Below are 18,178 nucleotides of genomic sequence, written 5' to 3'. Positions count from 1 at the left end.
ACGAAAAACTAACATTTTTGAACTTCTCGTATAAAGATGTGTATCCGATTCCTCCATTAACTATTCAAAAAACACTAAAACTTACACCCTTTGTAAACACACTCTCATCACCAACGAATTGCAAAAAAGAAACAAACGATAAATCAATGTTGGTTAACATGATGGGGCTGTAGGCACGGATCAACACAATCATAGCAGTGCTCATTATTTTATAGATGTACTAAAACAAAATATTATTTTAAATATTATTTTAGGAGGTTTTCCGAGTGACCCCAGTCGTTCACTGGCTCACTCCTACATACGCTTTTTCCCTAGCTGCCAAGCGAATTAGCCTCCCGATTTCACGTTCAGCGTGAGAGTAAAATTTCACTAATATTACCAAATTGATATCCTCTCGATAAGACAAACTTAAATCAATTGCTAATGGCTCTAAAATTCAAATGTTCCATCCAGTTCGAAAAGTAGCAGTTCGGGTGGATAAATTTCGGTGAAAGATGCGTTTGTTGGCCTCAAGTTTGACATGACTATCTACCTGATCCAATATCCTTGCTGTAGTTATCTTCTCATAATTGACAAGCTAAAGATGACATGGGTTTAATTTATGTTACCTCGTCAAACTCTAGCCATCAAGCTTCATATCAATGTGGTAAGATCTTATAAGTAATTTAAAGGTTAAACATGTAATCAAGCACTGAATAGTTACAACTTCAGATGAACGAACGCACTGACAACGTCACTGCAAAACCCGAGGGCGTATTGTTCCGTTTATGTTGGTTACCGATTCTGCATATTAAAACATCACATATAAAGATTACTCCAATAACTTTAGCACCTAATTCTGTCACCAAAGCTAACTCAAATCTATTAACGATGATTTATTATTATTTTAAACCTCATATACTAATCCGAATAACTGAATAACATGAGATTAAAACTCATACTAATCCCAACATCAAGTAAACATCAAGTAACTGCAAACTAAAACCTATATTCAAAATTAAACAAATCCCTAATTCAAAAACGTGAAACCCATATGCAAAATATTAGTCAATACATCCATACATCCATATCAACATACCAAAATTATTTCTTTTATGATATTTCTTCTAATTATTTTTCATTACGGTAACCCTAACCACCACTATCATCAATTTTAGGGTTGAGGATCTGCGATGCATCATTAAAAGCTAAACAGAAATTAAAAGCTGATTCATCAATTGCTCTCCTAACGCCTTCATAACTGATGGCTCCTCAAGCGATGAACAACCAGTTGTCCCTTCGAAAATTGTTGTTATTAATAATAATTAATATATTAATAACAACAATACAAATAATAATAAGAATTGTATTAATAATAATACTAATATTACCAATTAATAATAAATGATAATAATATCAATAATAAAAATGATATAGCAATTTTTACATATCAACTTTGATATCTATATGTCAGGTATTGTTATAATTCAGTAGGCTTATAACTATCTTTAATGGTTATAAGAACAAAGAGAGAAAAAGAGAGAAGAAGGAGAGAAGAAATATTGATATTGATATTTCAAGAGAAAATGGTGCACCTTAAATGACTACCATACATGTCTATTTATAGCATAAAATATTACTATGCAAGAAATATAATAATAATAAAATTAACATCCAATCTAGATATTTTATAACACTCCCCCTTGGATGACAATTTTATTAGAGAATAACTAGTACTGCCTCGTTAAAAACCTTGCTAAAGAAAACCCATTGGGATAAAACTTTAGCTAAGGGAAAAAGAGTGCAGCATAGAGTTGACTCCCCCTCAAGTAGGCAACGTCTGAGTTGTTACATCTTCTGAACATGCCTCATGTCAATATTATGAACGTGTGTTCTGAAAATAGCAGTTGGCAGTGCTTTGGTATAAAGATCAGCAGAGTTGTTGATTGAACGTATCTCATTTTAATCTGGTTGTCTTTTACGAGATCTTGAGTATATGAGAAGAATCTGAGGTTTTCATCTGAAACTGTATCATCTAAATCTTTTATGTACAAGTTTAGCCCCTGTGATTTGTCTACAGTCTCCTTCATGGTTTGCTCAAACCCTTGTTTCAATTCCTATTCTCTTGTAGTCTTTTCTGAGCCTTACCAACATACCATTCTTTTCCATCAAACTTATGACCGTTAAGACCGTTTATAGCTTTAGCGCCTCGTCAGCATTTATGTTTTGTTCTGTCATTTTTGATACTCTTCTTTCATTTGTATTATGTAAGCTGTATTATCTTCATAGATAGTTGTTACGCTTTTATAGCGTTCTAGTCCACAAGAATCAATAATGATTTGTATCATTGATCTTAACTAAAATCATTCCCGAGTAGCTTCATGTAATGCAATCACTTCGGCATGATTTGATGATGTTGCAACAAGTGTTTGTTTTGAGAACGTCATGATATTGCGGTGCCTCCATTTAGGAATACATATCCAGTTTGAGATTTAGCTTTATGTAGATCGGATAAATAATCTGCATCTGTATAACCAAACAAATCTTGTTTCGAGTTGTTAGAATAAAATAATTATAAATCAGTAGTTCCCCGAAGGTATCAAACTATTTGTTTGATCCCATTCCAATGTCTTTTGGTAGGGGCTGAGCTGAACCTTGTCAACAAATTAACTGCAAAAGAAATGTCAGATCTTGTATAATCTATAAGATACATAAGAACCTCAATTGCACTAAAATATAGAACTTCCGATCTGTTAAAATTTTCATGATCTTCGCAGGGATGAAATAGATCAGTGTCAATATTGAGTGATCTAACAACAATGAGTTTGTCTTTAAAAAAAATGTTTTAAAATCTTTTCGGTATAAGTTGTTTGATGTACAAGTAAACCATTAGGCATATGCTCAATTTGCAATCCAAGGTAATACTTGGTTTTTTCAAGATCTTTCATTTCAAAATAATTCTTTAGAAGTTGAATGATTTCATAGATCTCTTTATTTGTTCATATGATGTTAAGAACATTGACATAAACAACTACGATCTCATATCCGAACATTGTTTTTATAAAACATACGTGCAAAATAAGTTTATATTTATACCCTTTTTTTTTATCAAGTAGTCATTTAATCGGTTATACCACATACGTCCCGTTTGTATAAACCCACTTAGAAATCTTTGTGATTTAATGGAATATATTCCCTTGGGTTTTACATTAGATGCTTATGATACCTTAACCCTTTAGGTATATTCATATATATCACTATTAAGTGATCCATACAGATAAGTAGTAACAACATTCATGAGATGCATTTAAATAACTACCAGGTTGATTAAGTATCTAATAAGTAATTGTATCCATTACAGGAGGATAATTTTTCCTCCTAATTCATTTCTGGTCTTTGTGGGAAATATTGAGTTACAAGTCTAGTTTTGCCTTGTAACTTCATTTGCACATTTCTTTTCGGATAAAAATTCATTTGTATCCCATACGTTTCACATCTTTAAAAGTGATAACGATTGATCCGAAAACTTTTCTTTTATCGAGCGATTCTAATTCAGCTCTTATTGCTCCTTTCCATTGAGCTCAATCATGTCCATTTTGTATATTCAATGACAGATTTTAGTTCCAGATCATCATCTTTATTCATGATGTCATTGTAACATTATATGAAAATATCTCATAGAGATTTTAGTTTCATTTCGGTTCCATAATATTGCATAATTTATCGCAATTTTAGTATTTACATTTATCAATATCCTCTGCAGAAGGAATATTGATTTGTGGTTCTTCTTGAACACTTTCTCTTACCTCATTATCAGCTGATTTTCTTTTTCGAGGATTTTTATCTTCGGAACCAATTGATCTTCCACGTTTGATGCGTGGCAAAGACTCAACAGTGACATTATTACCAGCTTTTGGAATTTCAGTTCGAGCTGGAGCATTTATCGCCGGTATATATGATTTAGTCACTTTTTTTATATCTGTAAATGCATAAAGTAATTAATTTGCAAGTTCTTGCATATGCATTATTTTTGAACTTTCGTTTCACATTCTTTTGTGCGAGTTCAATATACCTTAATTGATGTTCACATCATGAAGCATCATTTTATTTTTTATTTTTATTTCTCCCCCTAATCTAGGGAACAATGTTTTATTAAAATGACAATCAGCAAAACGTGCTGTAAAAACATCACCCATCATGGGTTCAATATATCTTATGATTGAAGATGTTTATATCCAAAATATATTATCATCTTTCTTTGAAGAACCATTTTATTGTGTTGTGGTGATACAATTGGAACATACACTGCACAACCAATGTTTTAAGGTAGAAAATATTTGGTTCTTAGCCAAAATCAAGTATTAAGTGAAAATATTTACGACTTCCACATGGTATAATGCGAATTAATGTCGCAGCATGTAAATTTACATGTCCACATATAAATATTGAGAGATTTGTACTCATTATCAATTGTCTAGTTATTAGCTGTAAGCGTTTATCTATTGATTCAGCTAAACCAATTTTGTGTATGCACATGAGCAACTGGATGTTCAACAACAATCCCTGTAGATATATAATGATCATTAAATGCTTGAGATGTTAACTCACCGGCATTATCAAGTCTCATCCTTTTAATGGTGTAATCAGAATAATGTGTTCTCAATTTAATAATTTGTGCAAGAAACTTTGCAAATGCCATATTACGGCTTGATAACATACAAATATGAGACCATCCGCTAGATGCGTCTATTAGAACCATGAAATATCAAAATGGTTCACATGATGGATGAATTGGTTCATATATCTTACCTTGAATTCTTTCAAGAAACATTTGTGATTCTTTTTCACAATATACTTTTCATTAATCACCATATGTGCTTTCCATTAATCACCATATGTGTTTTTTTTTTTTTTTTATAAATCACCATATGTGTTTTTTTTTTATCATATATCCTTTTCACCATATACGCTTTTAATCATATGCGCTGTGTTTTTCACCATATGCGCTTTTAATCATATGCGATTTTCATCATATGCGTTGTGCTTTTCATCATATTCGCTTTTTATCATATGCGCTTATCATATGCGATGCGCTTTTTATCATATGCGCTTTTTTATGTGAATAGTAAATTAATTAATTTAGTTTTACTATTCATATGAATTAATTTAGATTTACTATTTTGTTAATTGAGTAATATATATATACATCATATACTTGTGACTCCGAAGGCTCAAATGAATTTGACCATATAGTTATACGTTGTACCTTGCACATTAATTTTCAGTAAAAGCTTTAGATGCATATTATTTTCAGTAGAAGCTTTAGATGCACTTTTTTTTAATCACCAAATACCACAAACACTTTGTTTGCGTTTGTTCATAGTCATCAATGAAAACCATTTTCTTTAATTTTATTTTATACAATAAAATTAACGCATCATTATTCTTTTCAAAAACAATAATCTATTGTTATTGTTCACTTGTGCCATGTTTAACAACAAAAGTCAACAACCTCTCTCTTGTTTGTTGTGGCAACCAAAAACAACCTTTGCTTTTGTTACCGAGAATCCAAGACCAAAAAACAATTAATTTTTAATTAATCTTTTATCAAAACCATAAATGATTTTATTGATCTACGTTGATATGGCCATAAAGAATTGACGGCTGACCTACTTTTGTAAGTGTATTTCGGCTATCATCCCGAAAACGCACAACGACTTTTTTTTTTTTTATGAACTATTTGTTTCATATCTAGCTTAGGCAATTATTGTGAACATTTGGTCCCTATAAGAGCATTTATTTTTTAGACTTTTAGTTGATTTGTACTTGTCACAATTAGGGATAGCACCCGCGGGTCGTGGATGCGGATCCATTGGATCCATCACCCGTACCCGCGGATTTTTTTTAAGAGACATCCAATTGAACCCTTGTTCGTTGAAACAATTTGACTATATTTTTACTCCTCATTATTAAACGGGCCATTTTGATGCACACTCTTAAAAAAATAATTTGTTTTTTAAGTTTTATTATTCAACCTCCTTTTTTCAACGGTCACGTTTTTAACAAAACATTTGACAAGTTTGGAAAAAAGTTTTTTATTGATTATCATCAAAAGTTTTCTATTGTCACTCTACTGGATGGAATTATGGCATACAACCAAAATTGCAACCCAACACTACATAAGAACAAAAAGGTTGTTTTTAATTAACATATGTATATGTGTTAAACTCGGAATAATAATAACTTATTTTAGAAAATTAACATAAGACATGTTGAAACATTTTTGTCACATTTAGCTCATCAAGTCTAATACTTATCATTGATAGATTTTATCACGTCTAGGAGATGTTTACTTTTTTCTTGTATTAAGTCCTACTTTCATTTACCTTTGTTTGGAAAAAAGTTTTTTTTTACTTTGCTTTCCCCCTTTCTGTAAAACTCATTTAAACACTTTCTTTATTTTTTTTTTAAAAAAAAACTTCCTTTTTTTTACGTTACCCGTAAATTATAAATATATAAAAAAAACTTTTTGTTTAAATTTTTTTTTCTAGTTTTTAAAAAGGCCACTTGACCAATTTTTTAATTCTTTCACAACGCCTGATATCGTGATCGTGACCTTTCACCAAAGCAAGAGATATTCTTGATAAACTAAACACGGACTCGTGTTTGAAATTGTCGGCCACAAAAAAATTCATTTGATAAAAGTATATATTTTTTTTAGTTATAGAAGGAGACCACTTCATTTTCAATACTTCATTTTTGACAAAAAACTATTCCATTTTACCATCCCTTTTTTTTTCTTACTTTAACTTTTAAGATATACTTTTAATAAAAATACAAACTACTTTTTCTTATTTTAACTTTTAAGATTTACTTTTAATAAAAATACAAACTACTTTTTGTATTTTAACTTTTAAGATTTACTTTTAATAAAAGTACAAACTACTTTTTCTTATTTTAACTTTTAAGATTTACTTTTAATAAAAATACAAACTATTTTTTTTATTTTAACTTTTAAAATTATAAATTTAAGAATAAACATTAGTATGCATGAAATAAATAATGATTAATTGCATAAGTAATCATAAATGTTAGATAACATATAAAGACCCCGTCGTATTCGTATTGATCGGAATTAATCTCGACCCATGGTACCGTGTTGTCAAATGACGTGTTGCGTACATAAAGTACCGTGTTGTCAAATGACGTGTTGCGTACAATCATGAGGTCTTATTAACATAAATATAAATGTTAGTGAAGTTAATAAGAGTTAGATTACAGAAAATATAATTCAGGTGGTATAACCGACCATATATAACTTAAATAACATAAATATAAATGTTAGTGAAGTTAGTAAAAGTTAGATTACAGAAATATAATTCAGGTGGTATAACCGACCATATATAACTTAAATAACATAAATATAAATGTTAGTAGTCCAAAATTTGATATATTCGAGTCTGAAAATTATTAATAATTTCATACCTTGATTAGTGATTCGTGATCGTTTGAGATATCTTTTAATTACACTAAGCTTTTCGTGCTGATAACGTGTTATAATTCAGTAGGCTTATAACTACCTTTAATGGTTATAAGAACAAAGAGAGAAAAAGAGAGAAGAAGGAGAGAAGAAATATTGATATTGATATTTCAAGAGAAAATGGTGCACCTTAAATGGCTACCATACATGTCTATTTATAGCATAAAATATTACTATACAAGAAATATAATAATAATAAAATTAACATCCAATCTAGATATTTTATAACAGGTATAATAATATTATCAATACAGATATTACTATTAATTTTGAAAGTAATATAGTAATTGTGTTTTTATTTGCAACTAAGTTTAATATATTGATATTATATCTTATTAGCTATGTAATATCTTAATAATTATATTATATATCCTATGATAACATTTATTGGATATTGAATCATAAATATACATATAGATAATGATATCATATATAAGTTTGTGTATATTCTTTTTAATTGTACTTAAATTTTGTTTATTATTTTACATTTTTATTTCTAATTAATTAAAGTGTATCCTATTTATTCCAAATACCATATGTATTCTTATATTCATATTTACATAAATGTATTTACATATTCATTTACTCGAAATGTTCGTGAATCGTCGGGAATAGTCGAAGGTCAATTGAATATATGAAATAGTTCAAAAATTTTGAAATTCAATTTAATAGACTTTGCTTATCATGTCGGAAATATATAAAGATTATGTTTAAATTTGATCGGAAATTCCCGGGTCATCACATCTTAATCTCTTAATGACAACCCTTCACATATTTTATTTAATTAAATTTTAAATTCTCTTTAATAAGTATCAATTTACCCTTATATTCAAGGTATATTTGACTAAATCTCAAGATTATATTTAAGGAAACCTATTCGAATAGTAAATAAAAAGGATGATGATTCGTACAAAATTAAATTTTATTCATACACAATTAAACATGTTCTTTAAGTGTTCTACTATACAACATAAAACATACTCCGTAAATATCTCTGTTTTATTAACTATTGAAATTACACAACTTGATTATACAACTTTAGACAGCTTGTATAAGTTTATTTTTATTTTTATTTTTTTTATTTAATATGAAGGAAAACGTTAGAAGAGATATTCAAGTATTTTGTGAAGACTGGACATATATATTAGAGGACATAATAAATGAGTGTCTAGGTCTCCCTCTCAATTTCCTCAAAGAATACAACGATCGAAGTTGGGATTTCATGCTTGCAATGCGGTATCTTCCTACTACCGAAATCGAGAATGTAGGCATCATTGAACACGAAGACGCAAATATGTTCACAATGGTGCTCCAAAAAGACATTGGAGGTTTAGAAGTGTGCAAAAATGGTGAATAAATTCCAGTTATTCCTTCCAAAGGCACATTAGTTGTCAACTTAAGTGATGTTATTCAGGTAACATATTTAAAACACTTTAACGACAAGTACGCATTATATGATCTAGAAATGAAATTTAGACCTAAAAAAACGTCACGTGACAATCATTTTATAATATCTCCATTTTCAGTCAATTTTGACTGGCTAGTGTAATCATCTCAAAATAACATAGCGGTTAAAGTCTTGATGTTCTCACGGGAGATCTTAGGTTCAAATATCTATAACAGAAATATAACCCAGATCCAAACCTCACTAGCCCCATATATTGGGTTGATCAGGGAAAGGGTTAGAAACGAACACGAGATAACCAGTTATGTCACTTACATTAGTGAAAAAATACTCGCTCTTTATGGGTAGCTTGAACATGAAAAACTTTACTATTTATCCGTTTTAATTGATTGGTGTGTGACGTTAGGTCAACTTTTTAGGCCTAGTGCTAACATTGAAGATATCATGTTATGATTACAATGGTGATCGAAATCTGTAGGTGTTGAGCAACAAGAAGTTTAAAAGCACGACACATAGGGTTGTGAGACCGAAGGAAAGAAGCCGGCATTCATTCGTGTTCTTGTATACTTTGCAAGGAGATGAGTGGGTTGAACCATTGCCATTTTTCACTAGTGAAATCAGAATCTAACCTAAGTACAAAGGATTCTACTACAAAGACTGTCAGGCTTTGAGGTTGAAAAACAAAACTCACCCACCATCAACACCCGAAGAAATCATTCGAATCACAAACTGCGAAATTTAGTAATCCACGAAGCAAAGTAATCAAGTTTGCTTGTTTCTGATACTTGAATTTGTCTATTACATTCTAAAGTTAGCTATTATAACAAGTATGAACAAGACATTTGGTTTGTTTTTGGGAAACAAAATTTTTATGATTGAGACTATGATCATCATTAATCTTATATTGGAATAAGAGTGTTATATTTTAGACATATATATCATTACTTATTAGTACTCAATATATGCAATAACAGATCGAAATCCCAATCGGTAGCATGGTAGGCATGTGCCCCCAGTGGACCGGCAAATTTTAAGCCTAAAATTTTAGATTATTTTATTTTCTCCCCACCACAAAAGCCTAAAATTTTGGATTATTTTATTTTGCCCTCGATGTCACAGATTCCTGGATCCGCCACCGAGCATGGTCGTTAAAAAAGTATATAATATAATTTAAAGTACGAAAAATAAAGTATAAATAGATATATAGATAACAATCAACCCACTGTAAATCTATTTGCTTGCTAGTTGTTATTAAGAGATATATATAATATATATACGCAAAAGACAACCTGATTTACACGAAGCAAATAGTGTTTAGATCACATTTAGAAACCTACAACATGGATAATATCCGAATTTAAAGGCGATACACGAAAACAAGCACCACAAACCTCAATATCTGTAGTCATCTTCGGAGAAGATGCTGCTGCTGCTACCTCTGTACCTGATATCCCTATCAGACTGCATGAAACAAAGAGATTGTCAATTTGATGGTGGCAATTTTGACCCATTTACATCTACTTTGTAAATCGGTCAACTTGGGTTGTATTTTTTTCTCTCAAACGGGTCAAATAGCCAACTCTACGAATTTAGCTACAAGGGAAGCGTGTTGAAAGACGTAGTGAAGTTGATATTTCTTGCATACACCCGATCACGTAAAAAGTTCTGTTTTAATATTTAGATTATCGTTGTAAGAATATTCATTACAGGTATGACAATGGGCGAAAAAACCCGTGACTCGCAGACCGCAGTATCCGTGCCGCGATGGGCGGGTAATTTAAAAAAAATCACCCGTGGGTGCAGCTCGGGTAAAATATTGAACCCGTAAACAGGTCGCAGGCGGGTCATGGATATATCTTAGCCCTAAGGGCCAGTATATGAGAATAAAAGGGGGAGATGGCATACACGATGAATGATTTCTTGAAAAGCATCTGGTCCATGTTCCTGAATATATTTCTCGGCAGCAATTAAGATGTCATCTGGTTTACTGAATACGTCTTTCTTTCTAGGGACATACCAAATGTTAATAGTCTGTTTTCCAGTGTAAAATGGTCTAACGTATTGCTCGTAAACATACGCAGCACCACTAAAATACGGTATAACCAACCAGCAGGTTACGAGCAGCTTCGCATATGACCAGAACGGAATCCTAATAAGTAAAGACAAAAAACTCCCATCAAACTCTAAAAAAATAATTCTTTCGAGCTTGCAAAAAAAAACTAGTACACATCTTTTGACTTTCCAACTTTCAAGTAAAGTTTACATCTTTTCAAGTAATAATTTGTGTATAAACAACAGTGTTATAAAACTCGGCCAACTCGGGGAGTTCTCAGTTAGAGCACCAGCCGAGTTCACGGTGCCCAACTCGGTCAATTACTCAGTCAACGGCTGAGTTTCTCGGTCAACTCGGCCAACTTGGTAACTCGGGAACTTAGTCAAAAACTCGGCAACTCGGTCAAAAATTCTGAAATTCAGTCAAAAACTCGGCAAATTGGTCAAAGTCTATTATAATTTATATTAGAACATATATTATTTATATTAAAAACTAAAAAGTCAACGTAAGTCAACATCCGAGTTCTCCATAAGTTGCCGAGAACCCCCAAAAATTTCCGACCGAGTTCTCCCGAGTTCCGAGTTCTCCAACCTTGATAAACAGTCACCATAAAACTAATTGGAAATATAGATTTGTCACTAAAGTGCGATTGACCCAATGTGCCCTTCTAACCATAAGCTATCGGTTCGAGTCCCAGGGACAACAATATTTATACAATTGCAAAAAAAAAAATTCGTGTCCAGGTGTGTGAGTTGCCTTTCTAAAATTTTTTAATTTTTTCATCATAATAAGATTCACTTTATTGCAAGTTTCACTAATAAAACCTTCGAATAAAAAATTTCTTACCCAATGACCCCTCCAAACACACATAATTAGGTTAACACCAAAACTCAGGGGAATATAGCATATGGATAGATAGATAGATAGATAGATATGATATATTTTGAGTTTATTCAAAACAATAAATTGAATATAAATCAAACAGCATTATAAATATAATTACCATTCAATGAGCTTAGCAAAGGTCAGCTCAAATAGAGTAATCATAGAATACAAAACCCAATAAGTAAGCCATTGTTGATCATCAATTGGAGATTTAGTCTCAATCGCCCTGATCGACGCATATCTATTATTTAAACCAAAAAACGAAACAAATAATTTAATGATGAAACCATAAAGCTGAATTATATGGAAAAACAGATTGTTAAAAATCAAACTTACAGAGGATAAGCTAAGCTAACCACTGGGCTGCAACACAAATTACACAAACTAAATCAGTTTACTTACAATGAATTAGCATATGCAAAGAAAACACAGTAAAGATAAAATTATTATAAACCCTAATTTAAGAGAAAGGAAAAAGAATAAAACCCGGCAAGAATGTCGAAATTTTGTGCAATGAGTTTGAGTAAATTTCCAGCTCCAGATCCAGATCCAGATCCCATCGTTTTAATCTCAAAAAAGAAAAAACACGAAGCAACCGATTGATTTGTTGGTGTTTATAGAAAGAAAGAAAGAAAGAAAGAAAGAAAGAAAAAAAAAAAAAAAAATAGGAGTGAGGTTCTGTTAGTGGAGGTGGGGATGTAAAAGAGACAAAGAGGGTTTGGTTAGGTTTGATGATTGTTAAAAGAAGCCCACATAAAACATAAAAGGGAACTTTCTACGAAGGGGTGTTGTCTTAAAATTAGGGTGTGATAGATTCTATACCACCAAAATTATTCATACACAATTACATACATATACATAGGCAGTATTATATCAAAGGAATATTTAGTGGTGTATGGATATTTTCTTATTTTTTTTTTAATTTTTTTGTCCCTTTTTTATCTAATTTTTTTTATCTTTTAATTAATTGAAGGGCTACTCTAATTTTTTTTACGTATATTATGTTAAATGATTCAACATTGTTAAATTATTTAGGGTTAAAACAATCTCTTAACTATTCAACACACCTAAATTTTATGTTATATCATACTTAAATCATATTCAGTACACTTAACATACAATTATATTGAATCTTTTATTCATGTAACACGTTAATAAATTTTTTTTATATTGAATTTTTTTATTCATGTAACACGTTAATAAAGTGTTTTTACTCAAATTATATCGTTCATTCAAAATAATTAACAAACAACGTATTTTTGGAACCAAGTTTAATCAGAGACTTTGAATCATTCGAAATATGAATCATTCAGTACTAAATTATTCAGTTTTATCAAACGCAGCCATAAAGCACATAAATATACATAAATATGGAGTATATCATTGTACAATTAAATAAGTAAATTAAACTTAATTATCAAATAAAGTACAATGAAAAAGTGAGGGATGAGTTGAAAACGGCCAGACATTAATCCTGTTGGGCTATGTACATTAGAATATGAGGTCGAATTATTTGTCATCTTAAATAGCTCGAACAAGAAAAGTCCTCTACCTTTTACCTTTTACTTTCCTAGTACCATGAAAAAGTCATTATTTTACCTTTTACTTTTCTTAATACAATAAAAAAGTCATTATAGATTAACTATACTCGGACCAATTGAACACCAATTGAACCAACTGAACACCAATAATTGTGGTATATATTGACCCTATAAGGAGGTTTTACCGGATTCGTTCACGGACCTATACCCGGACCACTGTCCGAATGGATGTGTTCCCCGGGTACCGTCGATCGGGTTCGGGTTTCCGCCCAAACGTGTGTAACGTGCACATGATGAGGGTCGTTGAAATAAATGATCTACTGATGCAAAAAAATCGACGCTAAAAAAAATAAAAAATAAATTAACTATACTACATGTTAACGAAAGTCCATGTTAACGAAAATCCTTTGTAGCGTCGTTAGAAACTTCATTGAAAAGCTTGAGTTATTAGTTGTACAATACAAGTGGGACGTACGTATAAGACTATTCATAACTCTGCTTGTGACGTCACTAGACAAATAGTGTACTTTTTGGTCAAAAAGTGAAAACTGTCTGTGACGTGGCAATGTAGAGTTTGACCTTCATTAATTCAAAACGTAATACTTTTGTGTCAAATAATTGTATGGTCCACATATTTTTTATTTTTTTATTTTTATTATATAAAATTAATACATTGTTTAAATAAAGTTATAAAACTAATAATTTGATGTTCAATAGAATAAAAATAAATAAAAAAATCTAAAACTAACAAATTCTTAAAAAAAAACACTTAAAAAGATAATACAATAATTAAACTACTAGATTCGATAAAAAGTACTTAAAAATAAAAAATACAATAATTAAACCACTAAGCTGGTCGTAATTTTCGGATGAATCGTCGGTTTGTTGTGGCTGGTTATCGACCAAATGCTTGAAAATTTCGAGGTACATTTTTTGAAGTTTTTCAAGATAATCTTTGTGCTCCGAGTTCATGAGATCTTCAGTATTCAAGGTTAAAACGCTAACACCCGCTAAAGTGGTTCGGAGGTCCTCGTGTTTATCTAATTTTTTTAAGACTTTTTGTTCTTGTCGTCTTATGCTTTGAAATAGCTTCCAAAGCCTCCTCCGCTTTTGATGAACGAGTCGAACGAATTGTCTTAGTAGATAGGAGGATCGGGCCTCCTTTTTTGCCTTATCTCGGCACATTAGCCTCTTAAATGGATCGTGCTCAAATAGCTCGGGTTGGGAAAGGGGAATTGAAATCTCATCATCGTATATATAACATAAAAATAAATATGAAATCGAATTTAAACAAAAACATAATTCTAATCAACGTTGTGCTATTTATATTTTCTTTTTGACGTTTTTGAGATTCCGGGACAGTTTGAATTTGAATTTCCAGCACTGTTTGTTGTTGAGTCATCGGAGTCATTGGGGTTGAAAAGTTGCGATTTTGCAGATTTCTTTGAGCTTCTTCCCAAGCTCGTTGTTGCTCCATCCATATTTGATGTTGTTGTTCAGGTAAGGAGAAGAAATTGATGCATAACGAGTGAAATTTGTTTTAGATTATTTGTATTTGATGAACTGCCACCTAAATAACTTTCGTATGTCATATAGTGTTAAAATCGTTTGAATTTGGTGATCTTTTATTCGGGTTAGACATGGTTAATTTTGAAGTGTTTGGATGATAAAGATGAAGTTTAAAGTTTTTTTAGAGATAAAGATGAATGTGAGATGATAAAGATGGAGTATGTGCAAGGTTGTGAAACTCACGACTTAGGGAAAACTCGGCAGGAGGTTTTTGAGGAGTTCTCGACGACTCGTGGAGAACTCAGATGTTGAATTTCGTTGACTTTTTAGTTTTTTAAAATATTTCATATATATTTAAGCTTATAGTAATAATTTATTAACTTATTGAGCCAAAATATGGTAGTCTCACCCTATTCATTTATATTTTTAACTTTTTCTTCCTTAACTTTTCTTCCTTAACTCAAATTCCGGCCACTCACTTTCAATTTCAGCCATCAAATATTATTTTCCAGTCCCCAAGAATATGAAAAGGTGAGAAACAAAAAAAATAAATATTTCGCAGGTTTGACCGGCGTTGACCAAGGTTGACCGAGCTTTGACCGAGTTTGTGGCCGATTTCTAGTTTTCTCCATTCTGTTGATTTCTTCGCGAGTACTCTCGACCGAGTTTTGAAACCATGAGTATGTGTGTGTGTGTGTGTGTGTATATATATATATATATATATATATATATATATATATATATATATTAGAGTTAATATTGTAAATATTTGAATCGGATTTAATAAATAATAATAACAATAATTAAAAGGGTAACAATACCGTTGGAATCAGACAAAAGCGCCATCCAATCAAAATTCGACACGTGGCCTGGCGAACTTTTTATTCATGTTAGATTTTTGACGCCTAGTTACCAGCGTCAGGGGGCGAACTTTTTTTTCCGTTAGATTATTGATGCCCCTGGCGCGTCAGACTGGACGCCTAGTTACAGGCGTCAGAAGGTGACAACATGGGCGAAATATTGAATTTAACGTTTGGTTACAAACAATCTAAACTTCGCTCCGTTAATCTTATTTTGGAAATTGCGCCTATTTTTCAATTTGATAAATGCGCGTATTTTTAATTTGATAACAAGTATCACTAGTTTACCTAAAAGTATTTTCATAGCGAACTTCACTTTAAGAAGAAGGCTGACATGGACGGTAACGTAAATACTTTTAAGGCTCGGTTGGTGGCAAAAGGTTATACTCAAACTCAAGGAATTGATTATGAGGAAACTTTTTCACCAGTCGCGAGCATTAAATCTATTAGGATACTTATTGCCATAGCTGCTTTTCATGATTATGAAATATGGCAAATGGATGTCAAAACCGCTTTCCTAAATGGCGACCTAAGCGAGGACGTATATATGGTTCAGCCGGAAGGGTTTGTGAATCCTAAGCATCCTACTAAAGTATGCAAGCTTCTAAAATCCATTTATGGATTAAAGCAAGCATCCAGGAGCTGGAATCTTAAGTTTGATCAGAAAATCAAAGAGTTTGATTTTTCTCAAAACCAAGATGAGCCTTGTGTTTACATTAGAGCTAGTGAGAGCAAAGTTGTCTTCTTGATCTTGTATGTTGTGACGATCGCTCCAAATCCATATGGAGGAACACGTCATTCATCGATTTCATTGCGAGGTATTTGACCTCTATATGATACGTTTTGTAAACATTGCATTCTTTTGAAAAGGCACACCATCAATGAATATTTAAATCAAAGGTTCTCGACATCTGATGATTTCTATATATAGACAATCACCGTAAATAATAGTTTACAATAGTAATTCCGTTGACAATGCAGTCAAAATAAGATACATGGTGATGATTTTGTGAATGCAACGTTTTCTTAAATAAAGCATGCAAGACTCCATGCACATAGCTTGTATAACATGTAAGCAAACAGCGGAAGACTTCTAGGGAACCTGAGAATAAACATGCTAACAAGTGTCAACACAAAGGTTTGTGAGTTCATAGTTTTAGTGTTTTGCATAATCTGTATATAAAAGTGGATCACAAGATTTCAGTTGTTTCATCCAGAAACGTTTATCAAAATATTCTACAAGATTGAGCACCCTGATAACTAAACTTAACGTATATATAATTTGTACCCTTTGTATAATCATCTTAATAATACACGCAAACCAACGTGTACGCTTCTCAAATAGCATACGTCCGTTAAAAGGCTAGTGCTCTAGCTCGGACGGGGATATCAAGCCCTATGGATCCATATACAACTACTCGCGCCCACCAGTTCTTATAACCGGCAGTTACTAGTTACCAAAGCTAAGGGATTTTCGGTTCAAACTCGGTGTAGAATTTAGTATATACTTGTATCCATTGCGTTTAAAATAAAGTGCATGTATTCTCAGCCCAAAAATATAGATTGCAAAAGCAATTAAAAAGGGAGCAAATGAAACTCACCTTAGCAGCATATAAAGTTGTTCACCAAAATGTGACCGAAACTCGGATTACCAATTAATCGTAGATCTCAACGTATCAGTATTGAGATTCAATATTGTAGGAAAGTACGTAGACGTAACGGAGATGATAAACACTAGGTTTAATTCATAAATATACCCCCGAACATTACCCATAACCTCCTTGGCAATAACCCATAATTTCCTTAGCTCTATCTCGCTTGAAAACCATTTTGAAAATAACCCACTCATGACCTCGTCGTAGTATTTTATGTATAATACATAATTAATAATACTAATAATAATAAGATTAATAATAATATTAATCTTAATAATATAAATAATAATAATAATTATAATAATAATAATAATAATAATAATAATAATAATAATAATAATAATAATAAAATAAATTAAATAAATATTACGGAGTAATAATACTAGAGAAAGAGATATATATTCAATTGAGCCAAAAACTGCGCAAATTATAGAACTTTTTCTGAAAAAGTACCCCATGCGATCGCATGGGATTTGTGCTTCAAGGCTATGCGATCGCATGGCCCTCTGATCCAGCTCACAAACTTTTAACTTTTTGTTTGTCGACATAATTTTATATAATATATATAATATATTTAATTTATATAATTAATTATATATTATATTAAATTCACATGCATAGTTGACTTGTAATTTTTGTTCCGATAAGTCGTACGTCATCACTCGACTTATGTCCAGGTTTCGGTTTTTCAAATGTCCTTTCGTACGCTGAGAAAACTTGTATTTTACATTTCGTGTCACGTACCTTTGTC

General features: G+C 31.5%; 1 protein-coding gene and 1 pseudogene across 1 annotated transcript; one reads left to right on the top strand and one right to left on the bottom strand.

Moving 5' to 3' along the window:
* The first annotated feature begins 8,083 nt into the window (after nt 1–8,083).
* Nucleotides 8,084–9,666, top strand: LOC139868086 (1-aminocyclopropane-1-carboxylate oxidase homolog; annotated as a pseudogene).
* Nucleotides 9,667–10,146: 480 nt separating this feature from the next.
* On the bottom strand, nt 10,147–12,444 carry LOC139866944 (HVA22-like protein a). Its single transcript, XM_071855247.1, has 5 exons — nt 12,349–12,444; nt 12,199–12,225; nt 11,981–12,103; nt 10,830–11,073; nt 10,147–10,385 (listed from the first exon to the last, which is right to left on the bottom strand). The coding sequence occupies exons 1-5, from the start codon at nt 12,420–12,422 to the stop codon at nt 10,317–10,319; spliced, it is 537 nt and encodes a 178-aa protein (XP_071711348.1). The 5' UTR covers nt 12,423–12,444; the 3' UTR covers nt 10,147–10,316.
* Nucleotides 12,445–18,178: the final 5,734 nt, after the last annotated feature.

This window comes from Rutidosis leptorrhynchoides, chromosome 9, assembly GCF_046630445.1.
Source record: "Rutidosis leptorrhynchoides isolate AG116_Rl617_1_P2 chromosome 9, CSIRO_AGI_Rlap_v1, whole genome shotgun sequence".
In the NCBI taxonomy this organism is placed as follows: Eukaryota; Viridiplantae; Streptophyta; class Magnoliopsida; order Asterales; family Asteraceae; genus Rutidosis; species Rutidosis leptorrhynchoides.
The sequence above is the reverse complement of the archived record's forward strand: the minus strand, read 5'-3'. Positions and strand labels throughout refer to the sequence as shown.

Excerpts from the sequence above, each read along its gene's own strand:
- LOC139866944 (XM_071855247.1), bottom strand. The coding sequence starts at position 12,422 with ATGGGATCTGGATCTGGATCTGGAGCTGGAAATTTACTCAAACTCATT. Across the intron at positions 12,104-12,198 it reads GTTAGCTTAGCTTATCCTCT|ATATGCGTCGATCAGGGCGA; the intron begins GTAAGTTTGATT and ends TTTAAATAATAG. Across the intron at positions 10,386-10,829 it reads TTCAAGAAATCATTCATCGT|TCTGATAGGGATATCAGGTA; the intron begins GTATGCCATCTC and ends TGTTTCATGCAG.